The sequence below is a fragment of the Salmo salar genome, chromosome 14, assembly GCF_965601325.2.
Source record: "Salmo salar chromosome 14, fSalSal1, whole genome shotgun sequence".
NCBI lineage: Eukaryota > Metazoa > Chordata > Actinopteri > Salmoniformes > Salmonidae > Salmo > Salmo salar.
The window spans coordinates 74,867,054-74,892,471 of NC_138304.1; the positions used below are offsets into that span (position 1 = coordinate 74,867,054).

Consider the following 25,418-nt stretch of genomic DNA (forward strand, 5'->3'; position numbering starts at 1 on the left):
CTTACGGATATGTTCACAGTAAAGTTGCAGTATTCCGAGCAAATCTTCTTTGCTGAATAAATCCAATTAATACATTAATAGCTTGTGGTTAGTTTTTTTCCTCACAGTGTAGCGTAGACGACAGTTTCTGGTGCATTCTGGTCACATAGACACCACTGGATCTCTTCTATGAAAACACATTGTAATGGCTGTGTGTCCATGAGGAATGTAGACGTAACTCTGTCTCTCTCTCCCTCTCAAGGAGTGACATTGTCCTCACCACAGCAACGGTCGAGAAACTGGTGACCTTTGACCTGAGCGAGCAATGAACTGAGGGCAACTCTCCACCAGCTCTACCAACGGCAGACCCTCTGCCCCGTCACCTCAGACCTGGGCAGAGGAGTGTGTGTGTGTGTGTGTGTGTGTGCGTGACTGCACGTGGTGTTTGTTTATGAGTCTGCCCATACTCTAGAAAGAGCTAATAGACTACACTCCCCCTCTCCTTGTCTGAGAGGAGGCACCTCTGACCCTTGACCCTGATTGACTGACCCCAACCAACAGTCACCACCACCAGGAAGCATGGGGAGAAAAAAGATTCAGATCCAACGGATCACCGACGAGAGGAACAGACAGGTGAGACTGAGAGATGTGTGGCCGTGTCTTCATAGTCTGGACCAGGGTCTTAATCAAGGGCCTTGAATATAGTCGACTCCTTATAAGATGGGCGAGAAAGATGTGTGGCCTTGTCTCTCTTTTGAATACTGAAAAAAGGCATCCTTCCTTCCTCCCAATCCAGGCGGGCCGATGTACAGTTGAAGTTGGAAGTTTACGTACACTTAGGTTGGAGTCATTAAAACTTGTTTTTCAACCACTCCACAAATTTATTGTTAACAAACTATCGTTTTGGCAAGTCAGTTAGGACATCTACTTTGTGCATGACACACAATTTTTCCAACAATTGTTTACAGACAGATTATTTCATTTATAATTCACTGTATCACAATTCCAGTGGGTCAGAAGTTTACATACACTAAGTTGACTGTGCCTTTAAACAGCTTGGAAAATTCCAGAATATTATGTCATGGCTTTAGAAGCTTCTGATAGGCTAATTGACCTCATTTGAGTCAGTTGGAGGTGTACCTCTGGATGTATTTCAAGGCCTACCTTCAAATTCAGTGCCTCTTTGCCTGACATCATGGGAAAGTCAAAAGAAATCAGCCAAGACCTCAGATATATGTTTTTTAGACCTCCACAAGTCTGGTTCATCCCTGGGAGCAATTTCCAAACGCCTGAAGGTACCACGTTCTTCTGTACAAACAATAGTACGCAAGTATAAACAGCATGGGAACACGCAGCCGTCATACCGCTCAGGAAGGAGACTCGTTCTGTCTTCTAGAGATGAACGTACTTTGGTGTGAAAAGTGCAAATCAATCCCAGAACAACAGCAAAGGACCTTGTGAAGAGGCTGGAGGAAACTTGTACAAAAGTATCTATATCCACAGTAAAACGCGTCCTTATATCTTATAACTTAAAAGGCCGCTCGCTCAGCAAGGAAGAATCCACTGCTTCAAAACCGCCATAAAAAAGCCAGACGACAGTTTGCAACTGCACATGGGGACAAAGATCGTACTTTTTGGAGAAAGGTCCTCTGGTCTGATGAAACAAAAATAGAACTGTTTGGCCATAATGACCATCATTATGTTTGGAGAAAAAGAGGGAGGCTTGCAAGCCAAAGAACACCATCCCAACTGTGAAGCACGGGGGTGGCAGCATCATGTTGTGGGGATGCTTTGCTGCAAGAGGGACTGGTGCACTTCACAAAATAGATGGCATCATGAGGCGGGAAAATTATGTCTCAAGACATCAGTCAGGAAGTTGAAGCTTGGTTGCAAATTGGTCTTCCAAATGGACAATGACCCCAAGCATACTTCTAAAGTTGTGGCAAAATGGCTTAAGGACAACAAAGTCAAGGTATTGGAGTGGCCATCACAAAGCCCTGACCTCAGTCCTATAGAACATTTCAGAACTGAAAAAGCGTGTGCGAGCATGGAGGCCTACAAACCTGACTCAGTTACACCAGCTCTGTTAGGAGGAATGGGCCAACATTCTTATTGTGGGAAGCTTGTGGAAGGCTACCCAAAACGTTTGACCCAAGTGAAACAATTTAAAGGCAATGCTACCAAATACTAATTGGGTGTATATAATCTTCTGATCCACTGGGAATGTGGTGAAAGAAATAAAAGTTGAAATAAATCAGTCTCTCTACTATTATTCTGACATTTCACATTCTTAAAATAAAGTGGTGATCCTAACTGACCTAAGACAGGGAATTTTTACTAGGAATAAATGTCAGGAATTGTGAAACTGAGTTTAAATGTATTTGGCTAAGGTTTATGTAAACTTCTGACTTCAACTGTGTGTGTTCGACCTCCAAGGCCCATTTGACACCATGGGCCAGATTCACTGAATGTTTGTACCGGTGCAAACTACACACCTGCTGAAATAAATGTACCAAAAAAGGTCAAACATAACTGTAAGCTCTTTTTCCTTCTCTTCAGCTAATGGTTTAAAGTTTTAGCTTTTTTTCCTCCTAAAAATAACAGGTGCAAATGTATATATTTCCCTGTGTTAATGTACTAGTGTTAGTGTCACTGCCCATTAATGAACATCGTATCAGTGTTGTAATGTTACTGTTTTCTGGGTTTGTACAGTATAGTGTGTGCAGTGTGTATTATTTTTTTTTGTTTGAGGGTGTGTGTTTGACTTGAATGGAGCTCTCACGCACCCGTGGCCCTTTCTGAGAGTGCATAGTGTTTCAGGCCGAGTAGGCACAGAGTTCAAACCGACATGGAGCCAATCAGATCACACACAGCCCTGCGGACAGCTGCTCCAGATAAATCAGTCTGTCCACAGCTGCTGCAGGCCAGTGGACACAGTCATATCAGGGACAGAAGTTACTGATCTGTGCGTGTGTGTGTGTTTTCAAAGGGTGAATGTGTGTGTGTGTGTGTGTGTGTGTGTGTGTGTGGGGTTAGGTGTGTGTTTGCGTACGTGTATGTTTGAAAGGGTAAAAGTGTGGGATTGTGACTGGGTGTGTCTGTGCTACGGTCTTGGGAAATCTATTACTGTCCGCTTCTTGTTCACTCACCACCCTCCTATTTGACTGATTTTGCCATTTTAGATTCATTTATTTGTCATGAATGGTTAAATATTAAAATGATCTTCCTGGTTGTACATTGCAAAACGCAGAAAATACCCACAATACACAGAGGGTACATACAAAACATATTAGCATTGAACTTAAGGTACAATGCTATGGTCGGTTTATGATGTTGACTATTCAGTGACAATGTACCTCATTCACTATTCCTACTACAATAACAACTGTGATTGCCTCAGGTCATTCAGAAATGTACACACAACATACAGGAAACATTGAAATCAAATCCATAATTGCTGACCAAAGGTTACGTATCACTACAGTAGCATTTCATAATAGCTTATTACAAAACCATAACCCCAGTAGACGTTACACCCTTCCTTGTCCTCTATTGCTCTTCCGTGTGCGCACTTGCATGTGTGTTTTTGACGTAAAAGTGGGAAGATTCTCTATATCTGGGGGGGGTATTCTGAAGGAAGGATATTGAAGTCCCTTATCAGTTTTCTCATCAAAGCATCTCATTTGCATGTTCAGGGATCTGAGCAACAGGGGGAAGGAGAGTTGGGAAAGAGAGGAGGGTAAAGAGATGGAGGCTGAAGAGAATGGGGTTAGTTGCATGTGGGTCATGTTCATTAGGCACAAAACTGAAGAAAACACTCTGAAATGGAAGGCGACGTTTTTTGTGGCACAATGTTTTGAAGCATTTTGCTACAGTGTCCCCTTATGAAAATGTCACTGAAGAACCAGACTGGCACCAATTCACTCCATTGCAGATAAAGGAAACCCACACTGCCAGTTCACTCAGATTTTTAACACTGTGTCGGCACTTGTTAATGATATAAATTGACACTTTCTACAGACGCCACACCTCAAACTCATTTTCACTTTCCTCAACCTCTGCGATCTCTTCCCACCTCCCTCTGTTATGTAAATCGCTTTGTGACAATGCTGATGGGGGGGAAAAAAGTGCTTGTATAAATAAATCGAATTGATTCATTCTCTATCCCCTCCCAATGCAGGTGACGTTCACCAAGAGAAAGTTTGGCCTGATGAAGAAGGCGTACGAGCTGAGTGTGCTGTGTGACTGTGAGATCGCCCTCATCATCTTCAACCACTCCAACAAACTGTTCCAGTACGCCAGCACCGACATGGACAAGGTGCTGCTCAAGTACACCGAGTACAACGAACCCCACGAGAGCCGGACCAACGCCGACATCATTGAGGTAAAGCAAACAGAAGGGGCTATCAGCCTCTGACCGTACCACTTTAGTTTGAGACGGCCTGGAATGCCAGGTGGGCAGGGTTTGCGATTTTGTGACTTTCCGATTGAGCTTGGCTGGCGCAGTGGAACCAATCAGGCACAGTTAACTGTTTGAGCCCAGGTCTGCACAGAACAATGAACCGTATTGCAGCCAAAGTGTCTTCGCTTCTTTGTAGCCTCCAGTGTTGTAGAACACAAATAGCAGCTAGAGAGGGAATGGAAATGTTGTGTCAGAACTGATCTGTGTGTTTTCTTGCCAAGTTCGGAGGTCTGAAACTCTCACCTGAACGGTGGGTATTTTTGAGGAAGTGCATCCATCGGATGCTTAGCATTGTCACAGATCGTTTTGTACTGTATACCCAACTCCTATTGTCATTTAGCAATGACAATGATCATATAAAGTTGGCTATACAGCACAAGCGATCTGGAACCAGGCTATTGCACAAATGTACCTTGAAATTGTCCTCCCTCAGACACATATTCAACTATACAGCTCGAGTGTACTTGTTCCTATTCAGCCAGACAGACCTTCAGCTCCTGTCCTTTGTTCTCATCTCCCACCAGTCTTTTTTTCATCCTGTCTTCACAGACGTTGCGAAAGAAAGGCTTCAACGGTTGCGAAAGTCCCGAGCCGGACGGAGAGGACTCCATAGACCAGATCCCCCTGAGTGACGACAAATACCGCAAGACCACCGAAGACCTAGACATCCTCTTCAAGCGCTACGGTGTCAGTGTAAGCATCTCCCCTTTTCCTCACCATCTCCCCCAATCTAAAACACCTTGCCCTTAGCTAGCCACTATCCCCGAGTATGGGTGATAGCACTCGGATAGGTCAAATAAGTGCACTGAATGGTGGTACTCAGAGGTTTGAGAAACACTGAACTATATGGTAGAAGCTCCACTTCACCTAGAGCAGTTTGATGCTGCTATTCTTCAATTGTCTGCTTATCAAAAGTCAAGAGACCTGAGCCAATGTTAACTATCAACTTTCTTTCAGTCTGCGGTCCCACCCCCCACATTTTCCATGCCCGTCACCGTCCAGGCCTCTAATCAGAACACATTGCAATTCAGTAACCCTGGCAACGCCATGGTGACCACCTCCTACGTGACGTCGCCATCGCTCTCTGACAACCACCACCTGTCGCCCCAGCAACCGGCGCCCCAGAGAAACACAGTGTCTCCTGGGTTGCCACAGCGACCGGCCAGTGCAGGTGAGCGAAAGAGCGGGACAGCCTTCTGCTGTGGCATCTGTGGGATATGTAATCTTTCCTCTCCACACAAACTCTGCTCTGCCATAACCATGTTCATTAGGACATGCAATGGAAAACGTAAAAAATGTTTTGCAACAGAAAATGAATGAGCATTTCTTAAGTCTAGGTAGTCCCTCCCTGTTTCAGTCCATTTGCTGCCAAATGAACAAGACCCTGGTTCCAATCAATGAGTTGTTACAATTCAATGAATTGGAACCTGTTTCAAATCAATGTTGTTCTGAAGCAATGAATCCAGACCACCTGGGATCAAACACACGTGTATTTGATTATTTAAATATTTACTTTCTGTGTATTTGAGTATTTTCTAATAGTGTGGCCAAAATCATCTACTTCTATTGGAATCATTTGAAAGTATTTTGAAATGCTATAAATGGCCTAGTATTTGAAAATATTTAAATACTTTTTTCCAAATATATTATTTTCAAACACTCCTAGGACCTGGGTTAAAATGCATGGGAATATTTATTTGTATTTGAAAATGTGTATTTGAGTATTTTCAAATACATGCCAATGCTTTCCAAGTGTATTTCCAAATACATTCCAATATTCTACTACTTGTATTTTCAAACAATATACATCTGAATACTTATAATGTATGTGAAAGTAATTGAAAAACATTTTAATTCAGTGTCCTGCTAGGAGTGTTCATATTTTCCTTGCTAAGCCAGTGTTTATAATTTCAACAGGTGCTATGCTCGGGGGCGACCTGAACAATTCAAATGGAGGATGCCCAAGTCCAGTCCGTGAGTAACCTTATGACGGACTACTCTACAATACCACTTCTACTGACAATACAATGCTCATTGACAGTCAATGTGTTAAGAAATGGATGTACTCATTGAAAAAGGGCAAATTTAATCCAATATCTTAGGTGCTTGACAGAAAAATGTCTGCACTATGATTTGCTCCCACAGAGATTTATCGAGACGCTCAAATGACAGAACTTTTCCAAATGTCTCAATAAATATCAGCATATTAGAGATGTGGACGTTGCTTTTTTCAAGAAAAGGGCCTGCTGAAAGAATGTGAAAGTAAGGGAAAGTGAAAAACACATTTTATGCTTGTCACATTGCCAAGAGCAATCATATACTCCATCCAGGGTCCAGTCCTTAGTAGTTCCTCTCCATCTCTTCCTCTATCTTCTCTGCCATTAGTGTCCCATTATTACTGAGACTGCCCCGGATCATCTTGGAATGTTTCCATTGACGTCAGCTGGTGTCCCTAGCACTTGCCTGGATAGACACCAGAGCAATGTGGGAGCCAGGCGGAGAGGGAGACCCAGAAGGTTCAGGTGTCAACCCTCCCTTGGGGCGAAATCAAATCTAGCCCCAGGCTTTTGGCGAGAGGGGAGGCCTGGTGTTAAGAAGGCTTGAAGCACGCAATCCAGGGATAGCTGAGATTATGGTGTAAAGACAATTTGTCATGTGTCATCGTGTGACACGACAACATGTTTTTCCGTGTACTCTGTGTACTTTTTGCCGTGGAATGTACACATTTTCTCACAGCTCACGAGCAATGCAAGATGACTACGGGCAGTTTTTTTTTATTTGTTTATTCAAAACATTGTCGTTGGGAGCACATCACGGGTGTCTGTTGTCCCCCAACCAGTGGTGTAGTGCTATTTAAAAAAAAAAACAGTGGTGTAGTGCTATTTAAAAAAAAAAAAAAAAAATGTAGGTGTGGGAACAAAAAGTATGACGGCATAATTTCTCAAAGTTTGTACTGACAGATGTAGCCTATTGAATATCATTATAGAATATGCAGAAAATGCATACTCCAATTGCAATGTCTGCCCTATGCCTATTGTCTGAAGATTTTTATGTTTGTTGTGTTTTACCCCATTTTCTTCTACCCAATTTCGATCTTGTCTCATCGCTGCAACTCCCAACAGACTCGGGAGGTGAAGGTTGAGTCATGGGTACTCTGAAACATGACCCGCCAAACCACTCTTCTTAACACCCAGCCACATGAGCCAAGTAAAGCGCGATGTGCCACAATTGTGCGCCGCCCTGTGGGACTCCCGATCACGGCCGGTTGTGATACAGCCTGGGTCGAAATGTTCTATTTTTAATACAAATAGGAAATCATCACTGTCAATCATATACGATAATTCTTCACGTTTTACCGGTGAAATGTCCAAACTGAATCTGCATGCCAATCATTTGATTTTAATCAGTTTCATGGGAATATGCATTTGATCTTCTTGAATGACTTTCGTGAGCGAATTGGAGTAGATGGTGTTAACGAACTATAAGCCTTTCTTGTATTTTGTTTCAATTAAAGCATAGACTATATCCTACCTAGTGGTGCACGCTGTTCAGTTTTGGGCGCATTATAAAAGCTCATAAAATATGATTAAGAAAGTGTTTTTGGTGTAATGTAGACTTACTATGGTATTATATTTGGTTTTACTATGTAAAATACTAATTAATCATTAGGCGTATGTGATCTTGCAAGACATACTCTTGGACAGTAGGGCGAGTTAGTTAATTGCGTCGTAGCCTACCTGAGCCCTAAGTCCACAAACCGTTTTGAGGACAGACAACTTTCCAAGGGGTTGCTAAAATTTCTGTCCTCTCTGGCAGCACTACAACCCTGCCCCATTAACATTTTCCCTGTCATAGTGGAGGCATTTTTATAATTGTGGAAGAAAGAAATAAATTTTCCCCTGGTGTTTTCTTGGTGTACTCCAACACTAAATCTTTTAAAATCCTGCATCGTTCCGATTATCGCATTGCACAAAAAAAGACCTGTCCCAAGAAGGCAGCCGCCCTCCCTCATATAATTTCCTCTGTGACCACGTATAGTTGAAGGATGGATTAAAACATGGCTCTGTGCTGTATGTCATATAATGCTCCTTTCAGATCAGTGATGATGAAATAAAGGACTATTAGCCTCTCTGAGGTTTCATCTTCTAAATACACGAAGCAATTCCTGCTGTGCCTAAGTGTTGATTTACCTGCATGGGTTTTGTCATTTATTTCGCTTCCTTCCTTTTCCCCCTCCAGCTAACGGATACATCAGTGCCAGGGCCTCCCCGGGCCTCCTCTCTGTCTCCAATGGCAACAGCCTGGGGAAAGTAGTTCCGGCCAAGTCCCCGCCCCCGCCTCAGAGCCCACAGATGGTCAACAGCCGCAAGCCAGACCTCCGGGTAATCACCTCTCAGGGTGGGAAGAGCCTGATGCAGATGGTGAGCTCAACCAGGCTGAACCACTAACCAAGTTCAATCAGAACCAGGCCTAACTGGGGTCAACCAGGCTTTACCAGACTAAATGGGACATGTCTGTGTTTTGTTGACTTTAATAATAATTGATGCGGGTCGTGACTATTCCCCTTCCACAAACTCGTTGACACTTATTATGCACATGGTCATCTCAGTTTCGTAGCAAGAGTGAAATCTAGTATGGACTTTGGAGTTGATTTTTTTCTAGTTAAAGATTTTGATTTTTGATTTGTGCCTCCAGCAAAACCACCAGATTGCCGAAACACAACCTGTGCAATCTAGAGTAAGCAAAGGTTATAAAAAAACATTATCATACACTGTAATATACACTAATTGTACAAAACATTAGGGACACCTTCCTAATATTGAGTTGCACCACCTTCTGCCCTCAGAACAGCCTCAATTCACCGGGGCATGGACTCTACAAGGTGTCGAAAGCGTTCCACAGGGATGCTGGCCCATGTTGACTTCAATGATTCCCACTGTTGAGTCAAGTTGGCTGGATGTCCTTTGGGTGGTGGACCATTCTTGATACACACGGGAAACTGTTAAGCGTGTGAACCCCAGCAGCATTGCAGTTCTTGACACACTCAAACCGGTGCGCCTGCCACCCACTACCATACCCCGGCACTTAAATCTTTTGTCTTGCCCATTCACCCTCTGAATGGCACACATTACACGATCCATGTCTCAATTGTTTTAAAGCTTAAAAATCCTTCTTTAATCTGTCTCCTCCCCTTCATCTACACTGATTGAAGTGGATTTAACAGGTGACATAAATAAGGGATCATAACTTTCACCTGGTCAGTCTGTCATGGAAAGAGCAGGTGTTCCTAATGTTTTGTACACTCAGTGTAGTGTCGTTGACAAACAGGACCTTCTCCTCTCTGTTCATGGTCTTCTGTCCAGCATGACCTTTAGTCAACGGTCGGTCGAGACTAGAGATTCATGTGTTTGGGTTCAGAGAAAGGTCAGTGGCGTAATTATTTCCGCTCCCGCCCCTTTGCAGACAGATGATGAGCTGGAGATGGTGAACGAGGTGAATTTCTTTTTTTCTTTCTCCTGTCACTCGCATGTGTCGATGACTGTTGACCTTCCCCCTACATTCACATGGTCACAAGTGTGCAATGCAACGCTCATGAGTGTGTCATTTAAGGCCAAAGTATAGATAGTCTCTTTGGCTATGGTCCAATGGCATGTGGTGGTATGGTCATGAGTTTATAGTCGCCACCGGACTGCATGTGGTTTTAGAGTCGTAGTTGTGTGACTCCAGCATGACTGCATATAGTCCTACAACTATGATCAGTTGCTGTATTTAAGGTGAAAAATAAAGATTCTTTCAAGCTACGCAAGCATCTGTCAGTGGGAATGTTAGCAGCAACTTTGCGCGACGTTTGCCACACACTTCGCTTGGATCATCTTCATCGTTTGTCGGCCCATTTTCTTCCATCAACGCTGACACTGTTGGGCAGCATGATGGGTGTCATTTCACTTGGCAGTTTGTTGCCACCGCCAACTTGCAGCACGTTCCCTGTCCATCTGGAAACTGCATGGGGTTACCCAAACAATGAATGGCATGCATTTAAAGGGATAATTCACTTTTTGAAGTAAGCTTATTCATTTTAAAATGTGAACTATACCTTTAAGGCTCGCTCGCGTTCACCTGGCAATGCCACCACCACTATTGTGTGTGTGTGTGATGCATGATGTCACAAGATGTCTCCTGACAACACCTCTACCTAATACGAGATACATTTTGAAAGGCTTAACTTGTCATGAATCCAACCGTATCAACATTTGACATTCAATCATGTCAGAAGTTCCATTCATTGAATACACAGGTTTTAAACATGTAGCTCATTTCTGTCAAACACCAAGGTTTAAATTCTTTGTTTATTTGGTCTAACATTTTCCCTCATTTCCTTTCTTCCCAGAATGCCCAGCGTTTGGCCGGCGCACAAGTGGCCCAGGCGCTCACCACGCCGGTGGTCTCCGTGACAACGCCCAGCCTCCTGGCGCAGGGGCTGCCCTTCTCCGCCATGCCGACAGCTTACAACACAGGTTACCTGAAGCATGAGCAGATTACTACAAATGCTTATACACTGAACAAAAATATAAACGCAACATGTAAAGTGTTAGTCCCATGTTTCATGAGCTGAAATAAAAGATCCCAGAAATGTTTCATACGCACAAGAAGCTTATTTCTCTAAAATGTTTTTTTACATCCCTGTTAGTGAGCGTTTCTCCTTTGCCAAGATAATCCATCCACCTGACAGGTGTGGCATATCAAGAAGCTGATTAAACATGATCATTACACAGGTGCACCTTGTGCTGGGGGCAATAAAAGGCCACTCTAAAATGTGCAGTTTTGTCACACAGCACAATGCCACAGATGTCTCAAGTTTTACATTTACATTTAAGTCATTTAGCAGACGCTCTTATCCAGAGCGACTTACAAATTAGGGAGTGTGCATTTGGCATGCTGACTGCAGGAATGTCCACCAGAGCTGTTGCCAGATAATTCAATGTTAATTTCTTACCATAAGCTGCCTCAAGTTGTTTTAGAGAATTTGGCAGTATGTTCAACCAGCATACCATGCCATATGGTGTCGTGTGGGCGAGCGGTTTGCTGATGTCATCGTTGTGAACAGGGTGCCTCATGGTGGGGCTATGGTACGGGCAGGCATCTGGACAATGAACACAATAGCATTTTATCGATGACAATTTCAATGCACAGAGATACCGTGACGAGAACCTGAGGCCCATTGTCATGCCATTCATCCGCCGCCATCACCACATGTTTAAGCATGATAATGCACATCCCCATGTCGGAAGGATCTATACACAATTCCTGGAAGCTGAAAATGTCCCAGTTCTTCCATGGCCTGCATACTTACCAGACATGTCACCCATTGAGCATGTTTGGGATGCTCTGGATCAACGTGTACGACAGTGTGTTCGAGTTTCTGCTAATGTCCAGCAACTTCACACTGCCATTAAAGAGTGGGACAATGTTCCACAGGCCACAATCTACAGCCTGATCAACTCTATGCAAAGAAGATGTCGTGCTGCATGAGGCAAATGGCGGTCACACCAAATACTGACTGGTTTTCTGATCCACGCCCCTACCTTTGACCAAATGATGCATATCTGTATTCCCAGTCATGTAAAATCCATATACTAGGGCCTAATAATTTATTTATATCGACTGATCCTTTATATGAACTGTAAAATCTCAAATTGTTGTATGTTGCGTTTCATATTCTTGTCCAATAGACATGCTTGCATTGTGTATATATTGCACAGACACAAGTTCATGATTGCACAACTCTGGCCTTTGAGTTCTGCAGTCCTTCTGGTTTTCATTTCTCCCTGACACCAAAATCAGTAGTTTCAGAGTGGCGGAGTAACAAACAGTGAGTAACAAACAGCTGCAAAAAGCACCATAGCTGCACTAGTGTGCACAGAGTTCCTATATAGATTGATTCATTTCAACATTACAGCACATGAAAGGAAATGATCGTGGATGAACCATTTTCCCTCTTGTCTTTCGCCTCCCTCAGAATACCAGCTGACGAGCGCTGACATCACCGCTCTCCACGCCCTGGCGTCACCAGGCGGCCTGCTGCAAGGCAACTTGTCGTGGCAACAGCAACCGTCTTTATCCCAGCAGCAACAGCAGCAGCAACAGCAACAACTTAGTCTGGCGTCGCTTAGCAACTTGGTGTAAGTCCATCCTTGCATTGCCACGTCACAAAGCAACCATGAAGCCCTCCTCCATTCTCTACAAACCAATTGATGACTGTCGACCTGTCCATCAAAACACTATGCGACTGGCCATTCCTGTCATGTAGCATAGTGTCCCCATGTCATTTCTAGCTGCAAGCAATTCACATCCTTTTAGATGGGGTCTGTGAATTGGTGTCACCGACATATGCCACCCCAGATCCTTTTCTTCTTGAAGCACCATCGTTTTTTTAGGGATGTGACTTAATACAGGATTTGTTTTAAAGTTTATATACTGATAAAATACCTAATTATCTTAGGTCAGATGCCGGGTATTATTTTCCTCACACAGGGCACCAATAAGGATGGTCGTATTATGCTGCGTTGTGGCTCCACACTCAGCTTTACGATGGCAGCACACAGGATAGCGTAGTTGCTTAGAACCTCCAAAGCTGCTAACAGGCAGGTCTTCAAGGCCTGAATGAGAAAAGTCACAGTTTTGTCCCAAACAGCAGAGGTCAAAGGTCAAAATGGATCCCACTGCTAGCACCAATACCCCCCCCCCCCCCCCCAGCCCAGCCAAATCCTCCGGTGGTCAATTGACCCAAATAGTAGAGGTCAAAATGGCTTCCATGCACACACACTCAGCCTCAGTAGCCTGTGTGACTGAGTGTGTTCTCTCCTCTTGTCCACAGCATGTGGGGCATGGACAAACAGAGCGGGGACCTGTCTAGCCAGATCTCCAGTCTGGCGGCCAATCTGAGGTGAATGTCTTTGCCGAGGTGTCACGTGTCCCTTCGGGTGGATGGGGACTGTTCTCTATCCCATTGTTTTCCTTCCTTAAGAACACAGACCCTTTTTCAGAACAATTGTATTTAGGACAATGTCAAATACATTTACAAACGCAAGCAAAGTATTTTATTATAAAGGGAGAGAGTTGTCTTTTCCAGATGGTGACATATTAGCATTAACCACAGGGGGGCACAAAGGCTTGCACTAACATTGAATCAGGCAACGGACTGTCCAGAAGACCACTTATGAAAACCATGAAATATTATTTACCGCTCCTGAAAATGTGATGGTCACTGCTCTTATTTTTTTAATGCTTCTTCTATATTGGAAGAAATGGGATTGGGCACAACTTCAATCTATTTATGATCTATCTATCCCTAACATATACATATTTCCATTAATGTATTATTATATCCATCTATTTTTGTTTGCATTGCTGTATAGATGGATGGGTAGATTGATGTATACTAATATTACCCCTTCATTTACACCTTTCACATACATAGCTACATACTCTGTAATTTTCTTTTGCAAGTGCTCCAATGTTTCTTTCTCCCCACAGCGCCTCGCAGTCCAACCTCCTCTTGGGTAGAGATGAGTGGTTGGGCCGGTACTGTATTTCTCCGTACTATGTAATGTCTGTGCGCTTTTGGCTGCCCCGGCATGTCAATTCTGTGGTGGTGATTTACACTTTACCAAAGTTCCCAGGTTTTTCAGAAATTCCGGAACTGGGAATCCTCCAACTGGGATTTTTGAAAAACCCCGTTTCTGGATTGTTTTTCCTAAGCCACCATGATTTCTTGCCAAAACACCCCTTCATACACAGACAATTTCATTCTTTTCTAATGCTGTTGGCCTGTTTTGTGTGGATTTTGGGAGCTTGAGGGTTACTTTTACTTGTCAATTGCTTGGAATGGATTTGATCATCAATTCAAATGGTGTTGCTACTACAGTGCCTTGCGAAAGTATTCGGCCCCCTTGAACTTTTCGACCTTTTGTCACATTTCAGGCTTCAAACATAAAGATATACAACTGTAATTTTTTGTGAAGAATCAACAAGTGGGACAAAATTATGAAGTGGAACGAAATTTATTGGATATTTCAAACTTTTTTAACAAATAAAAAACGGAAAAATTGTCCGTGCAAAATTATTCAGCCCCCTTTGTAGCGCCACCTTTTGCTGCGATTACAGCTGTAAGTCGCTTGGGGTAGGTCTCTATCAGTTTTGCACATCGAGAGACTGACATTTTTGCCCATTCCTCCTTGCAAAACAGCTCGAGCTCAGTGAGGTTGGATGGAGAGAGTTTGAACAGCAGTTTTCAGTTCTTTCCACAGATTCTCGATTGGATTCAGGTCTGGACTTTGACTTGGCCATTCTAACACCTGGATATGTTTATTTGTGAACCATTCCATTGTAGATTTTGCTTTATGTTTTGGATCATTGTCTTGTTGGAAGACAAATCTCCGTCCCAGTCTCAGGTCTTTTGCAGACTCCATCAGGTTTTCTTCCAGAATGGTCCTGTATTTGGCTCCATCCATCTTCCCATCAATTTTAACCATCTTCCCTGCCCCTGCTGAAGAAAAGCAGGCCCAAACCATGATGCTGCCACCACCATGTTTGACAGTGGGGATGGTGGGTTCAGGGTGATGAGCTGTGTTGCTTTTACGCCAAACATAACGTTTTGCATTGTTGCCAAAAAGTTCGATTTTGGTTTCATCTGACCAGAGCACCTTCTTCCACATGTTTGGTGTATCTCCCAGGTGGCTAGTGGCAAACTTTAAACGACACATTTTATGGATATCTTTAAGAAATGGCTTTCTTCTTGCCACTCTTCCATAAAGGCCAGATTTGTGCAGTATACGACTGATTGTTGTCCTATGGACAGAGTCTCCCACCTCAGCTGTAGATCTCTGCAGTTCATCCAGAGTGATCATGGGCCTCTTGGCTGCATCTCTGATCAGTCTTCTCCTTGTATGAGCTGAAAGTTTAGAGGGATGGCCGGGTCTTCGTAGATTTGCAGTGGTCTGATACTCCTTCCATTTCAATATTATCGCTTGCACAGTGCTCCTTGGGATGTTTAAAGCTTGGGAAATCTTTTTGTATCCAAATCCGGCTTTAAACTTCTCCACAACAGTATCTCGGACCTGCCTGGTGTGTTCCTTGTTCTTCATGATGCTCTCTGCGCTTTAAACGGACCTCTGAGACTATCACAGAGCAGGTGCATTTATACGGAGACTTGATTACACACAGGTGGATTCTATTTATCATCATTAGTCATTTAGGTCAACATTGGATCATTCAGAGATCCTCACTGAACTTCTGGAGAGAGTTTGCTGCACTGAAAGTAAAGGGGCTGAATAATTTTGCACGCCCAATTTTTCAGTTTTTTATTTGTTAAAAAAGTTTGAAATATCCAATAAATTTCGTTCCACTTCATGATTGTGTCCCACTTGTTGTTGATTCTTCACAAAAAATTACAGTTTTATATGTTTGAAGCCTGAAATGTGGCAAAAGGTCAAAGTTCAAGGGGGCCGAATACTTTCGCAAGGCACTGTACTATGCCTTGTTGGTGCTCTGTCTTGTGATTAGGGGTTCCCTCCGAAACTTCACATCAGAAACCTGTCACTATGCTTGTATTGCAATATATTGTAATTGTCAAGTGAAACTCTCATCCATCCTGTTTTCCTTCTTTCTTTTCATTTCCATCTCTGTGCTTAATCTTTGTCCATCTTTCCCCTCCCCTCTCCTGCACTTATCTCTCCCTCTCTCTGATGCTCAGGCCGGTGGGGCACATACCTCAGGGCACCATGCTGACTGTCAACACCAACTCCAACATGAGCATCAAGTCTGAGCCCATCTCGCCTGGCCGAGACCGCCGCTCCCCGTGCCCCCCGCCGTCCTCCTCCGGGGGGGGCGTCCAGACGGCCGCGCCCCCGCCACAATACCCAGGTTCCCTGCTGTGCCTGGAGCCCCCAACCGGCCGCTCCCCCGCCGATAGCCTCAGCAGCAACGGCAGCTCCTACGAGGGCAACGACCGCGACGACCCTGCGGCAGGCGGCGGAGGAGGAGGCATCGGCGGAAGTGCAGCGGGCAACATGGGCAACCCTGGCCGTTCCCTGCCCCCCGAATTCAGCCCCTCGGTGGAGCTCCTGCGGGCCCAGAATGAGGCGGAGCAGGAGGGAGCCAACATAAAACGCATGAGACTCGACGCGTGGGTCACATAAGAGGCCATGGCGCCAACATCATCGACCCCTGAAACACCACAAACACAGAACACCCCCCCCCCCCCCCCCCCCCCCCCGCCACCTCCCGCCATTTTCCACCCCCACACAACCCCCTCTTCCCTGCCTCCATCCAAAGAATTTACCTCCACCTACCCAGCTCCACAGGACTCAAAGCAGAGACAAAAATGTTTGGGCTTGTGCTCCACCTGAGTGGAGGATGGTATAGTGTGCTGTTGGATTTTGTATTGGGCAGCGCATTGAATGTGGGGGCTCAAAGAATCTCGATGCTGTCCCGCTCAAATTGAGTTTGTGTGTTTTGTGGGATTGACACTTGCCCTATCAGGATAAGAAGATAATGGATGGATTTAAAATAGAACATATTCTCCTAAATGTTTTGACTGCTCATTGCTGTTTATACCAGACGTAAAAGTGAATCTAGAGACGTTAGTCGACACGTCACGTATTTTAATTTGAGCACGACTGTATTGTTAACAGTACGACGGAAGGCTTTTGCTGTGTTTGCTTGACACAAGTGCTAGTTTTCCACGTGGGACTTTCTGCCCTGTTGACTCTTCTGTTCTGTTGTTAGATATGATTAGCACTGTCTGCTTCAGAAAGCACCCCTTCAAAATGCACTTTGGGAATGACTGTTTTGACAAGCGCTGCATGCAAAGATTGCTGGCTCAGCTTCATCAGTGGCACTGTGCGAAGAGATCCCAGACGGGCAAACAGGATGTCCGGTCGGTCAGGGATATACAGGAATGGATCCCACCGCTGCCACCAATTTCCAACACCCCAGCCAAAGCCTCAGGTGGCACTCTGTGGTCAACTGGCACTGTCAGCCAAGGCCAAATCGAGCATCTTGCCAGAGTGCCGATATCAACCTCTTTTCCTAAATGCCAAATGCCTCGGACGCAGTACAGGGACACTGAAGAATATTGTTCAGTTATTATGACTGACCACCTCCATGAAACAGTAAAAAAACACTCAGACTTTGATTCTGCTCTCAATATCTCTATGCTCAGATGTATTTTGTGTCGTCACCTGTGTTTCCTTTCTGATTTTGAAGCAATTGTTGCAATTTTTGTTGCACCAGAATTTAGGCTAGATGCTGATATACATGTCACAGGACTTCTAAAGGCTCATTCTACTAGTAGAAGACCCCAATGCATATTTAAGGTTTGTTTTTGGACTTCTGGTTGCGCTCTTTTAAGGAAGTATTTGGTCTTGGCATTTTGGACACATTCATAAAGGTTAGAACTGTAGTTTTGGGGAATTAAGAGTAAGACTTTGTATACAATCGCCCATTATACAAAAGCGTTTTGATGTTCCCTTAGCTTTCTGCAGCTCTTTGCAATGTTTCAAAAGAGCTGTTTCAGCAGAATGGAAAAATACATATTCTATATTTCTATAGCTTCAGTTGGCAGCAAAGCAGTAGGCTTTTCAATACAGATGTGTGTGTATATATGAATATATTTGCATAGACTTCGCTAGGTATCCCTAAAACAAGCAATGTGTTCATTCTCAGTGGATCTGTTTGCATATGAGTGTGATTGTGATATGTTTCGAGCTACGATGCAGGAGTCCTGCCGTAGTAGCCGAGAAGTTTGTTTCAGTAACCTATATAATGCTAGTGTTGATGGTGTGCACTTTCTGTCTCACTCTTGAGGCCTGTTTGGCTGCGGCGTCAACATGTCCTTTGGCCTCACGCTCTGAACCCAATCCTCAATAATCAAAGTCAAGTGAAAGACCACTATAACAAATTATATAAATAAAATGGATTGTACTATTAAACTAGTACAATTGCATTGAATCATGGTATTTTGTCTTAAAAGGATCAGACTTCGTAAACTACAGTATACACTGTCAGGCTGAGCGAAAACGAATGCTACTTTATTTAAAGTAATTTGCCGATTTTTGAAATCACATTTTAATCATTCATATGAAATCATGTTTTCATATGCTTCACACTCTGCGTGAGCTACGTCTAATGGACTTGTCCTATTTAACACAATGTAAGAAGGCGGTGTTGATTTCTACAAATGTATCTACTGTACATTATGCAACACAGATTTGGTTTCATTGCATCTCAGGGTTCAGTGCGTACGGCTGGCACCAGTGACCTTTCTAGTGGGGTGCAACATTGCAGATAGAAATGTAATGTCTAGAACGGACACCCATGCCCGATTCTTTATGACAAAGGGTTTTCTTTTCTACACGCTACATTTCTATCTGAACTTTTGTGTAGTCACGCCCACCTCAGTCTGAGGGAGAGGTCCCTCTGGTTTGAGACATTTGACACCACACTGATTTGGTTTTAACACCCTGACACTTGCAGGCCACTCATGTACAAAAGGTTCTCTGTCCAATCTAGCAATGTAGTCTGAAGACAATCTATAATGTTAAATGAAAAACCTGCACCCTTTTTTTTTCTTGTGTAAAACGTTTTCTAGATCTTACTATTTTTCAAGTGTTTATTTGTGCTGGTGACAGTTCCATTGTCTTTTATTATTAATATTCTATTATTATGGAGCTTATATTTTTCTGGTATTTTGTGTAGGATATTCAACCTTTTATTTAATCGACCTTATATACATATGTGAAACTGGCTTCCTTTCTTGAAACTTGCTAAAATTGCACGATCAGTTATTGTGACATAGCAAATGCAATGAAGGAAAATACCAGTTAAATGCTGCAATATTGATTAAGATATGAACATTTTATGTGGGGGGAAACTGAAATTAGCAATTAACCGAATTTGAAAATGTAAATGCGTGGGATTATTCAAAATAAATAAATGCTCATGTTACATACATTTAAAAATAAATAATCACAATGCATCACAAATGAGTAAGAAAACCTCATTAAAAAAATGTAGCATAAGAAAAACAAATGATAGCTAATATATTGTGCTCGGTTAGTCTGCTTTGGGTTTTCGTTGTAAAGGTTATTTTTGTTTTTGAGAACGATATACATTTTGTGTATATTTTCATATACAATGTATGCACTGATGTTATTAAAATTCTATACCGCTTTTACAAAAGTGTTTGTTGTACCAAAGTATCCAAGTCCCTTAACCTTATCCTTTTTGCGTATGTTTTACCGTATTTTATATATTAAATAGACAAATTGAGTGAAAAGGGGATCTTGTCTTCTTTTGAGCTGGTTGTCAATCCCCATCTCATCCCTTGGCTTCATGATGTCATGACACAACTCAGGAATATTAGGTGCCTTATGCGAAACATCATTCCATTAAGACAGTGTCCAAAAGGAACACAACAATTATCAGCTGGCTGCCATATACAAACAATGTACTGATTGTTCACTGCTTTTATGGTACTGTACAGACATAAGGCACATATTGCAAGTAGGCATTGAATTATACTCTTCATTCCCATCCATTGGGAGTATTAAATGCGGAAATGAAATGTAAACATTGCACAGTTGAAACAATTATATCCGCTGTGATGACCCTCCCACTCTGTCTGCCGTATTCTTTCTCGTTTTCCTTATTAGGATGTCGGTGGGCGAAGCCGGGAGGGTCGTCAGCAAAATGGGACACACCTGGGCCCGGGATAAATACCTCTTCCCCATTCATTGAGGAGACTCTCCATGCAGACACACTGCTGGATTTTGGTTGTGGCATTTTTGTGGCCATTTTGTTTGTTTTGGCACCATTCAACACGCCTCATTATCACATCTATGCACACAACCACTCACACCATTGTTTATTGTATTTGGTTACTTCAGTTAAATATTTGTTATTCCTTGTCGTTATGGGCTTCCAGCCTGTTTGACATTGCATTTTTTTTTTTTCTTCAAAAAGTGGCAACTCTGCACTAGGTTTATACCTCAGCAAAGTTGCACTCAAGTCTTCATAAATTTCAATAACTTGGAAGACCCCGTGATTGGGAGTCCCATAGGGCGTATGACACACAATCCTTCAATTACAAGCAACTTCTATGGGGTTGCTAGCCTCAAGTCATTGTATTTCACCATCAACCACTGCAAATGCAATCCAATGTTTCAGATGAAGGTGAAATCCAAGCTGATGAACTTGATTGATTCTTCCCCCCTCTCTCCTTCCAAAATCAACACCATGACCGTTGTGTAGAGCTGAATGGGTACCAACAACATTTCAAACAAACCTCAGTAGGGCAAAAAAATTGGGGAATGTGTGTTATATTGTGAACACACTTGCATCTCTGACATATAGAGTAATGAATACATTTCTATCTGCAAGGTTGCACAATGTTTGCCTACTGAGCATGGCCCTGGTCTACTAGAAAGCAAAGTGGACATATATCTTTCAGATCTACATAAGTGTCTAGGGACTGAGGGTCCATCTAGGCTTCAGGATTGGGCGTATCTACTCCTCTTCCTCCTTAGCCCCACCAACTCTGCCGGGGAGGTGGGGCAGTGGTGGGCGGGGCCACATCAAAGACAGCACCTTCACTGATTGACGAGCACACAAAGTAGAGGTTGGCGCCCAGCATGACCAGTATGGGCAGGAAGGAGAGGCCGAAGCCCAACCCCCTCACACTGCTGCTTAGGGACACACACACCCAGTAGATCAGCCTATAGGGTGAGAGATCACAACAAGATCAGCCAATTGGGTCACAAACCCAGTAGTTCAGCCTATAGAAGAAGAGACATGGGGCAAGTTCATTTTGCACGGCCCGGGTGGGTGGAAATTTCACTTAAGGACCAATGGAATGGTCTAAAACTCTGCCCACCCAGGGCACCGGCCATGTTAAAACGAACTCGCCCATATTCAGTGAATATTAGTAAACGCTGTCATATTGCCCCAGTCTAAAACTTAAGGTAGACTACATAGTAATTTGAAGATACTTCCTGCTAACAGAAAACATCAAAATTCCAGTCTGCCAAGACTAATTCAAATCTCCAAAAGGCGACGCAGAACAACAAAACGAATACCAGATAACTCTATAGGTCAGAGAACATGGAGATAATATACAGAGAACATATCAAGTGTTTACAAACATGATATAAAAAAAGGTTAGAAAATATAAGGATAACAATGTTGACTGAAAGTATGGATCAGTGGTAAGGGAATGCTACTACCCATCTGCACAACACAACCCATTCTGCATCCACGAAGCAGTATTACCTATCCCTCCACAAAAGCCATGGCCCTTGTTGAGAAAGGGGAACAATGGCCACGTTTTAGGCTGTCTACACTGCAGACGTATGCCCGATCTCAAAAACGGCTGATTATCTAGTGATGCCACGTAGGCTACATCTCTGCTACCTGCAGAGTGAATGCACATAATCAGTCACACACAAATAAACATACAGTGTAGAATGCGCTGTCACCACTGAGGCAGAGTAGTGAACATACATTTCACACACCTGCCGAAGGCAAAGACGATGGTGAGCAGGGGCACCATCTTGAGCAGGTCCTGGCTGATGTAGGTGGCCATGACGGCCAGTTGCAGGAAGTAAAGCAGGAAGAGGGAGAGCGAGTCAACCACATAGTGCCGGTGCACCGCCATCTCCCGGCTCTCCTCCCCCACCTTGCTCTCGTAGAGGGGCGTTAAGGCGCCGTAGTGCAGCCGCGCCACCCCCTGCACCAGCACACCTGGGAGAGGAGGGAAGGGGGACAGTGCAAGGGATGGGGATAGAGGTAGGGGGAGAGGACAATTGTGTCCCCTCCCAGAGGTTGAATAAGACAAAAAGTGAGGAACAGCAAAGCAATGCATACATGCAAGTTCAATTTTCTTTATTAAAACATTTGCATTGCCAAGAGCAAGAAGTAACACACATTATGAGTCTATTAAATGGCTGATAGGCAACAACGTCATATCGCAGCCCAACCCTAATAATCCACAGTCTTACCTAGAATGATGGGTATGACAGCAAAGAAGGAGCAGCGTAGTGTGTACACCAGCCTGAGAGGGGCGCTGTCCAGTAGCGGGGCATCAAATGGCAAGAGGGCATAGCCGCCCCACACGAGTAGAGGGAATAGAACAGCTGCAGCACCAATGCCCAGGCCAAGTTTCAGAACGTCACCACAACACATATCTAAATAACAGAGGAATCTGGGTTCAATTAAAACTACAGCCAAATATGGGAAAATTGTTTAAATAGAAACAAAAAAGTTGTATTATAATAAAAACAAATTAAGACTTAAAAGAAGAAAAAAAAGGGTTGCGCTGTGGGATTATTTTAAACACTGAGGTAGGGTTTCAGATGTTTTCAGAAGATGGGCAGGGAACAGGGAATCTGCTGTCCTAGCTTCAGGGGGGAACGGATCAGATAAAAAAAAATAAAAAAATGTACCATCAATTATTTGTATTTTTTTTTAAATCAACATAATGACAAATATTTGTTTCATAGTAATGCACTTCAATCCCTGAACTGATTAGAATTGAAATGGAACTGACCCCAATTGACATAAATGGTTTTGGTCCGGCACTGGTACATACGTGTGTAGTTGTCCCGCTCCTCTGTCCATTGTGGGTAGTAGTATACTGGTGGGGCTGTATGTGTCTGGGGCTCTAAGAAAGAACTCTTCTCAGTGTCCATTTCCTCATAGTAGTTATTTTCGGGTGGGAACTCCTCCCATTTGCTAGATGGACGCACTATCACTGTCGGAGTGAAGACCTGCATAGCCTTTTCTGGCATCCAATTGACTGGGCCTTCCTCCTCATCTTCATCATCTGCAAGCGAACCATCCCTTTCCTCATCTTGGCCTCCCTCCACCTCCTCATCCGTCCATCTCTCTCCCTCCGGCATGCTTTCTCTCCATTTTGCCTTTCGCTCACTCTCTGGCTGTCTCTCCTGTCCCTCCAGAAGCTCTTGGCTCCCTATCTCCCTCTCCTCTTCAGTTCCCTCGCTCTCAGACGCTACACTTCCTTTCTCTTCCTCTCGCGCCATCTCTTTGTCTCCCGGCCATGGCAAAGTGCTAGGCTCAAAGGCAGCTGAGCTGGTTGCCTCCTCCTCCTTCTCATCCTCTTCCCCCTTTTCTTCTTCCATCCTCCTGTGCTCTAGGCCCTGTTGTTCCGATCCAGGTGTTTGAGGTCCTGCAGCAGTAGACCTACTGGTTGTAGAAGGCCCTCCAGCTCGGTCTTCATCTGGCTCTGGGTTTAAAGTCAGGTGCTCTGACATCACTGTTTCTCTGCCTGTCTCAGTCTATATGATATTCATGTCTAGGGGCTATGTGTTGTGAGTGCAATTATTGGCCCGTCTCTCTGTCTGTCTGCAAAGTGACTATTTACCATTGTGTTTCAACATTTTAAATGATATTCCATAAAACAAGTTGGTACAAAACATTCTCATAAGGGCAAGTCCCACTGATTCACCTGAAAGGCAAGAGCAATAAAACTATGTTTATGTATTGCTGTGTGACTACAAATCAATCTATTTGATAAGCTAATGAGCTGTGAGTCAGTGAGTATTGAACTTTAATCCTTTAAATGGAAGGAAGTGAACTTTTCCTGTGCAAAATGGGAATTAGCAACATTCTTATGCTCACTGCACTCAGAAAGAGAGAGATTGTTTCATATTCTTAGATACAGTTGGTAAAAGTAAAGAAAGAAGTATTAGCCTACTTTATATCAATTTGTAATGCGGATGTTGTCGTAAAAACTTGCTTTGCGAGTCTGGTCTAACGATACTGGACCAAATCCATAGTGAAAACATCAAGACATAAGGAACTTTTAACCCTGTAGCCTAATTGTAGTTAGACTGACTTACCTGATGTCTAGGCTACTGCTGTTCCATGAGATTCCAATATGATGTTTTAATCAAGTAAATACGTTAACTTGTCCCAATGTTTGTCAAACTAGGTCGTAAAGTGAAACTTACGTTGGTGTGGGTTGTTTCACACGTGTGTCAAGGTAAAGCACTGCGGGACAATTTTGTAGTTGCAAACACAGTATCATGTGACAACTCTGTCCACGATTAGGTTTTCTACAATGCCATAGAGAAAAAATTGTAATGCCGTTTTTTGTAGGCACCTACTCCGCCATGGTTTAACATGGTAACTCTTATGGGGAAATTAATGGCGTTTTGGGATAAACGCCGAAAATAGGGTGTGTGTTAAACACAGGATTTGAAAATATATAAATGCCTCAAAATTCACAAAACGTGACTTTATCTGATAAAGATTATCTCAAGGAACAAAACGTATAGAAAGGTTAACACAGGCTTAGGAGATCGTATACGTTTTGTTCCATGAGATAATCTTTATCTGATAAAGTCACGTTTTATGAATTTTGAGGCATTTATATATTTTTAAAAAATATATAAAGGTTTTATAATTATTAATGGTCATGTTAACTGGCTGATATTATATCATAGAACAAAACGTATACGATCTCCTAAGCCTGTGTTAACCTTATTTTCGACGTTTATCCCAAAACCCGATTGCTTTCCCATAGGTATGGCTGAACCAACCAGAAGTAATTTATTTCCGGGTTTTAGGACTACAATCTGGCGAGCTCAAAACCACAGATATAACATTGAGATAGAGAGGGTTTGTTAAACAAACTTTTGTCTATATACCATGTTAAACCCATCTGGTAATCTTTCGAAATTATTTTATTCATTTTAATCGGTGAAGATGCATCCTCTCGTCGTAAATATAGGCTACCCATAATATTTTATTTTCATAATCGCAGTCTACTGAACAGGGTCTTTGTCTACAATCAACAGGCCAATAAAGAGGCTGCTTACTCACCGCTCTCCTATCAGAGCGCTGTGCGCTGCACGTGTGCCTCCTCGGCGCAGTGAAACCGAACCCTATCCACTTTTTG

The 25,418-nt window shown here is 43.3% G+C and overlaps 2 protein-coding genes across 9 annotated transcripts in view; one reads left to right on the plus strand and one right to left on the minus strand.

The window, feature by feature from the left end:
- Positions 1-19,778, plus strand: part of LOC106569867 (myocyte-specific enhancer factor 2D homolog) — a 37,268-nt gene extending 17,490 nt beyond the window's left edge. The window contains exons 2-13 of one of the 5 annotated variants that reach the window (XM_014141550.3): positions 242-612; positions 4,160-4,363; positions 4,991-5,134; positions 5,399-5,612; positions 6,359-6,415; positions 8,681-8,862; positions 9,905-9,934; positions 10,830-10,956; positions 12,459-12,621; positions 13,317-13,385; positions 13,976-14,023; positions 16,194-19,778. In XM_014141550.3, the coding sequence (XP_013997025.1) occupies positions 559-612; positions 4,160-4,363; positions 4,991-5,134; positions 5,399-5,612; positions 6,359-6,415; positions 8,681-8,862; positions 9,905-9,934; positions 10,830-10,956; positions 12,459-12,621; positions 13,317-13,385; positions 13,976-14,023; positions 16,194-16,638 (1,737 nt within the window). In that variant the 5' untranslated portion in view covers positions 242-558 and the 3' untranslated portion in view covers positions 16,639-19,778. The remainder of the gene's footprint in view (positions 1-241; positions 613-4,159; positions 4,364-4,990; positions 5,135-5,398; positions 5,613-6,358; positions 6,416-8,680; positions 8,863-9,904; positions 9,935-10,829; positions 10,957-12,458; positions 12,622-13,316; positions 13,386-13,975; positions 14,024-16,193) is intronic. The other 4 variants (XM_014141554.3, XM_014141553.3, XM_014141555.3 and 1 more) reach the window with 4 other exon arrangements.
- A 175-nt stretch (positions 19,779-19,953) lies between these two features.
- tmem79a (transmembrane protein 79a) lies at positions 19,954-25,403 on the minus strand. 4 transcript variants are annotated; one of them, XM_014141559.3, is made up of 5 exons: positions 25,343-25,403; positions 23,088-23,963; positions 22,498-22,683; positions 22,012-22,240; positions 19,954-21,216 (listed from the first exon to the last, which is right to left on the minus strand). In XM_014141559.3, exons 2-5 carry the CDS (start codon positions 23,767-23,769, stop codon positions 21,024-21,026), a joined length of 1,290 nt encoding a protein of 429 aa, XP_013997034.2. In that variant the 5' UTR covers positions 23,770-23,963; positions 25,343-25,403; the 3' UTR covers positions 19,954-21,023. The 4 variants fall into 4 exon arrangements, with proteins under 4 accessions (XP_013997034.2, XP_013997032.2, XP_013997033.2 ...); XM_014141557.3 differs by lacking the exon at positions 25,343-25,403 and adding an exon at positions 24,358-24,656; XM_014141558.3 differs by lacking the exon at positions 25,343-25,403 and adding an exon at positions 24,469-24,654.
- Between the last annotated feature and the right edge of the window lie 15 nt (positions 25,404-25,418).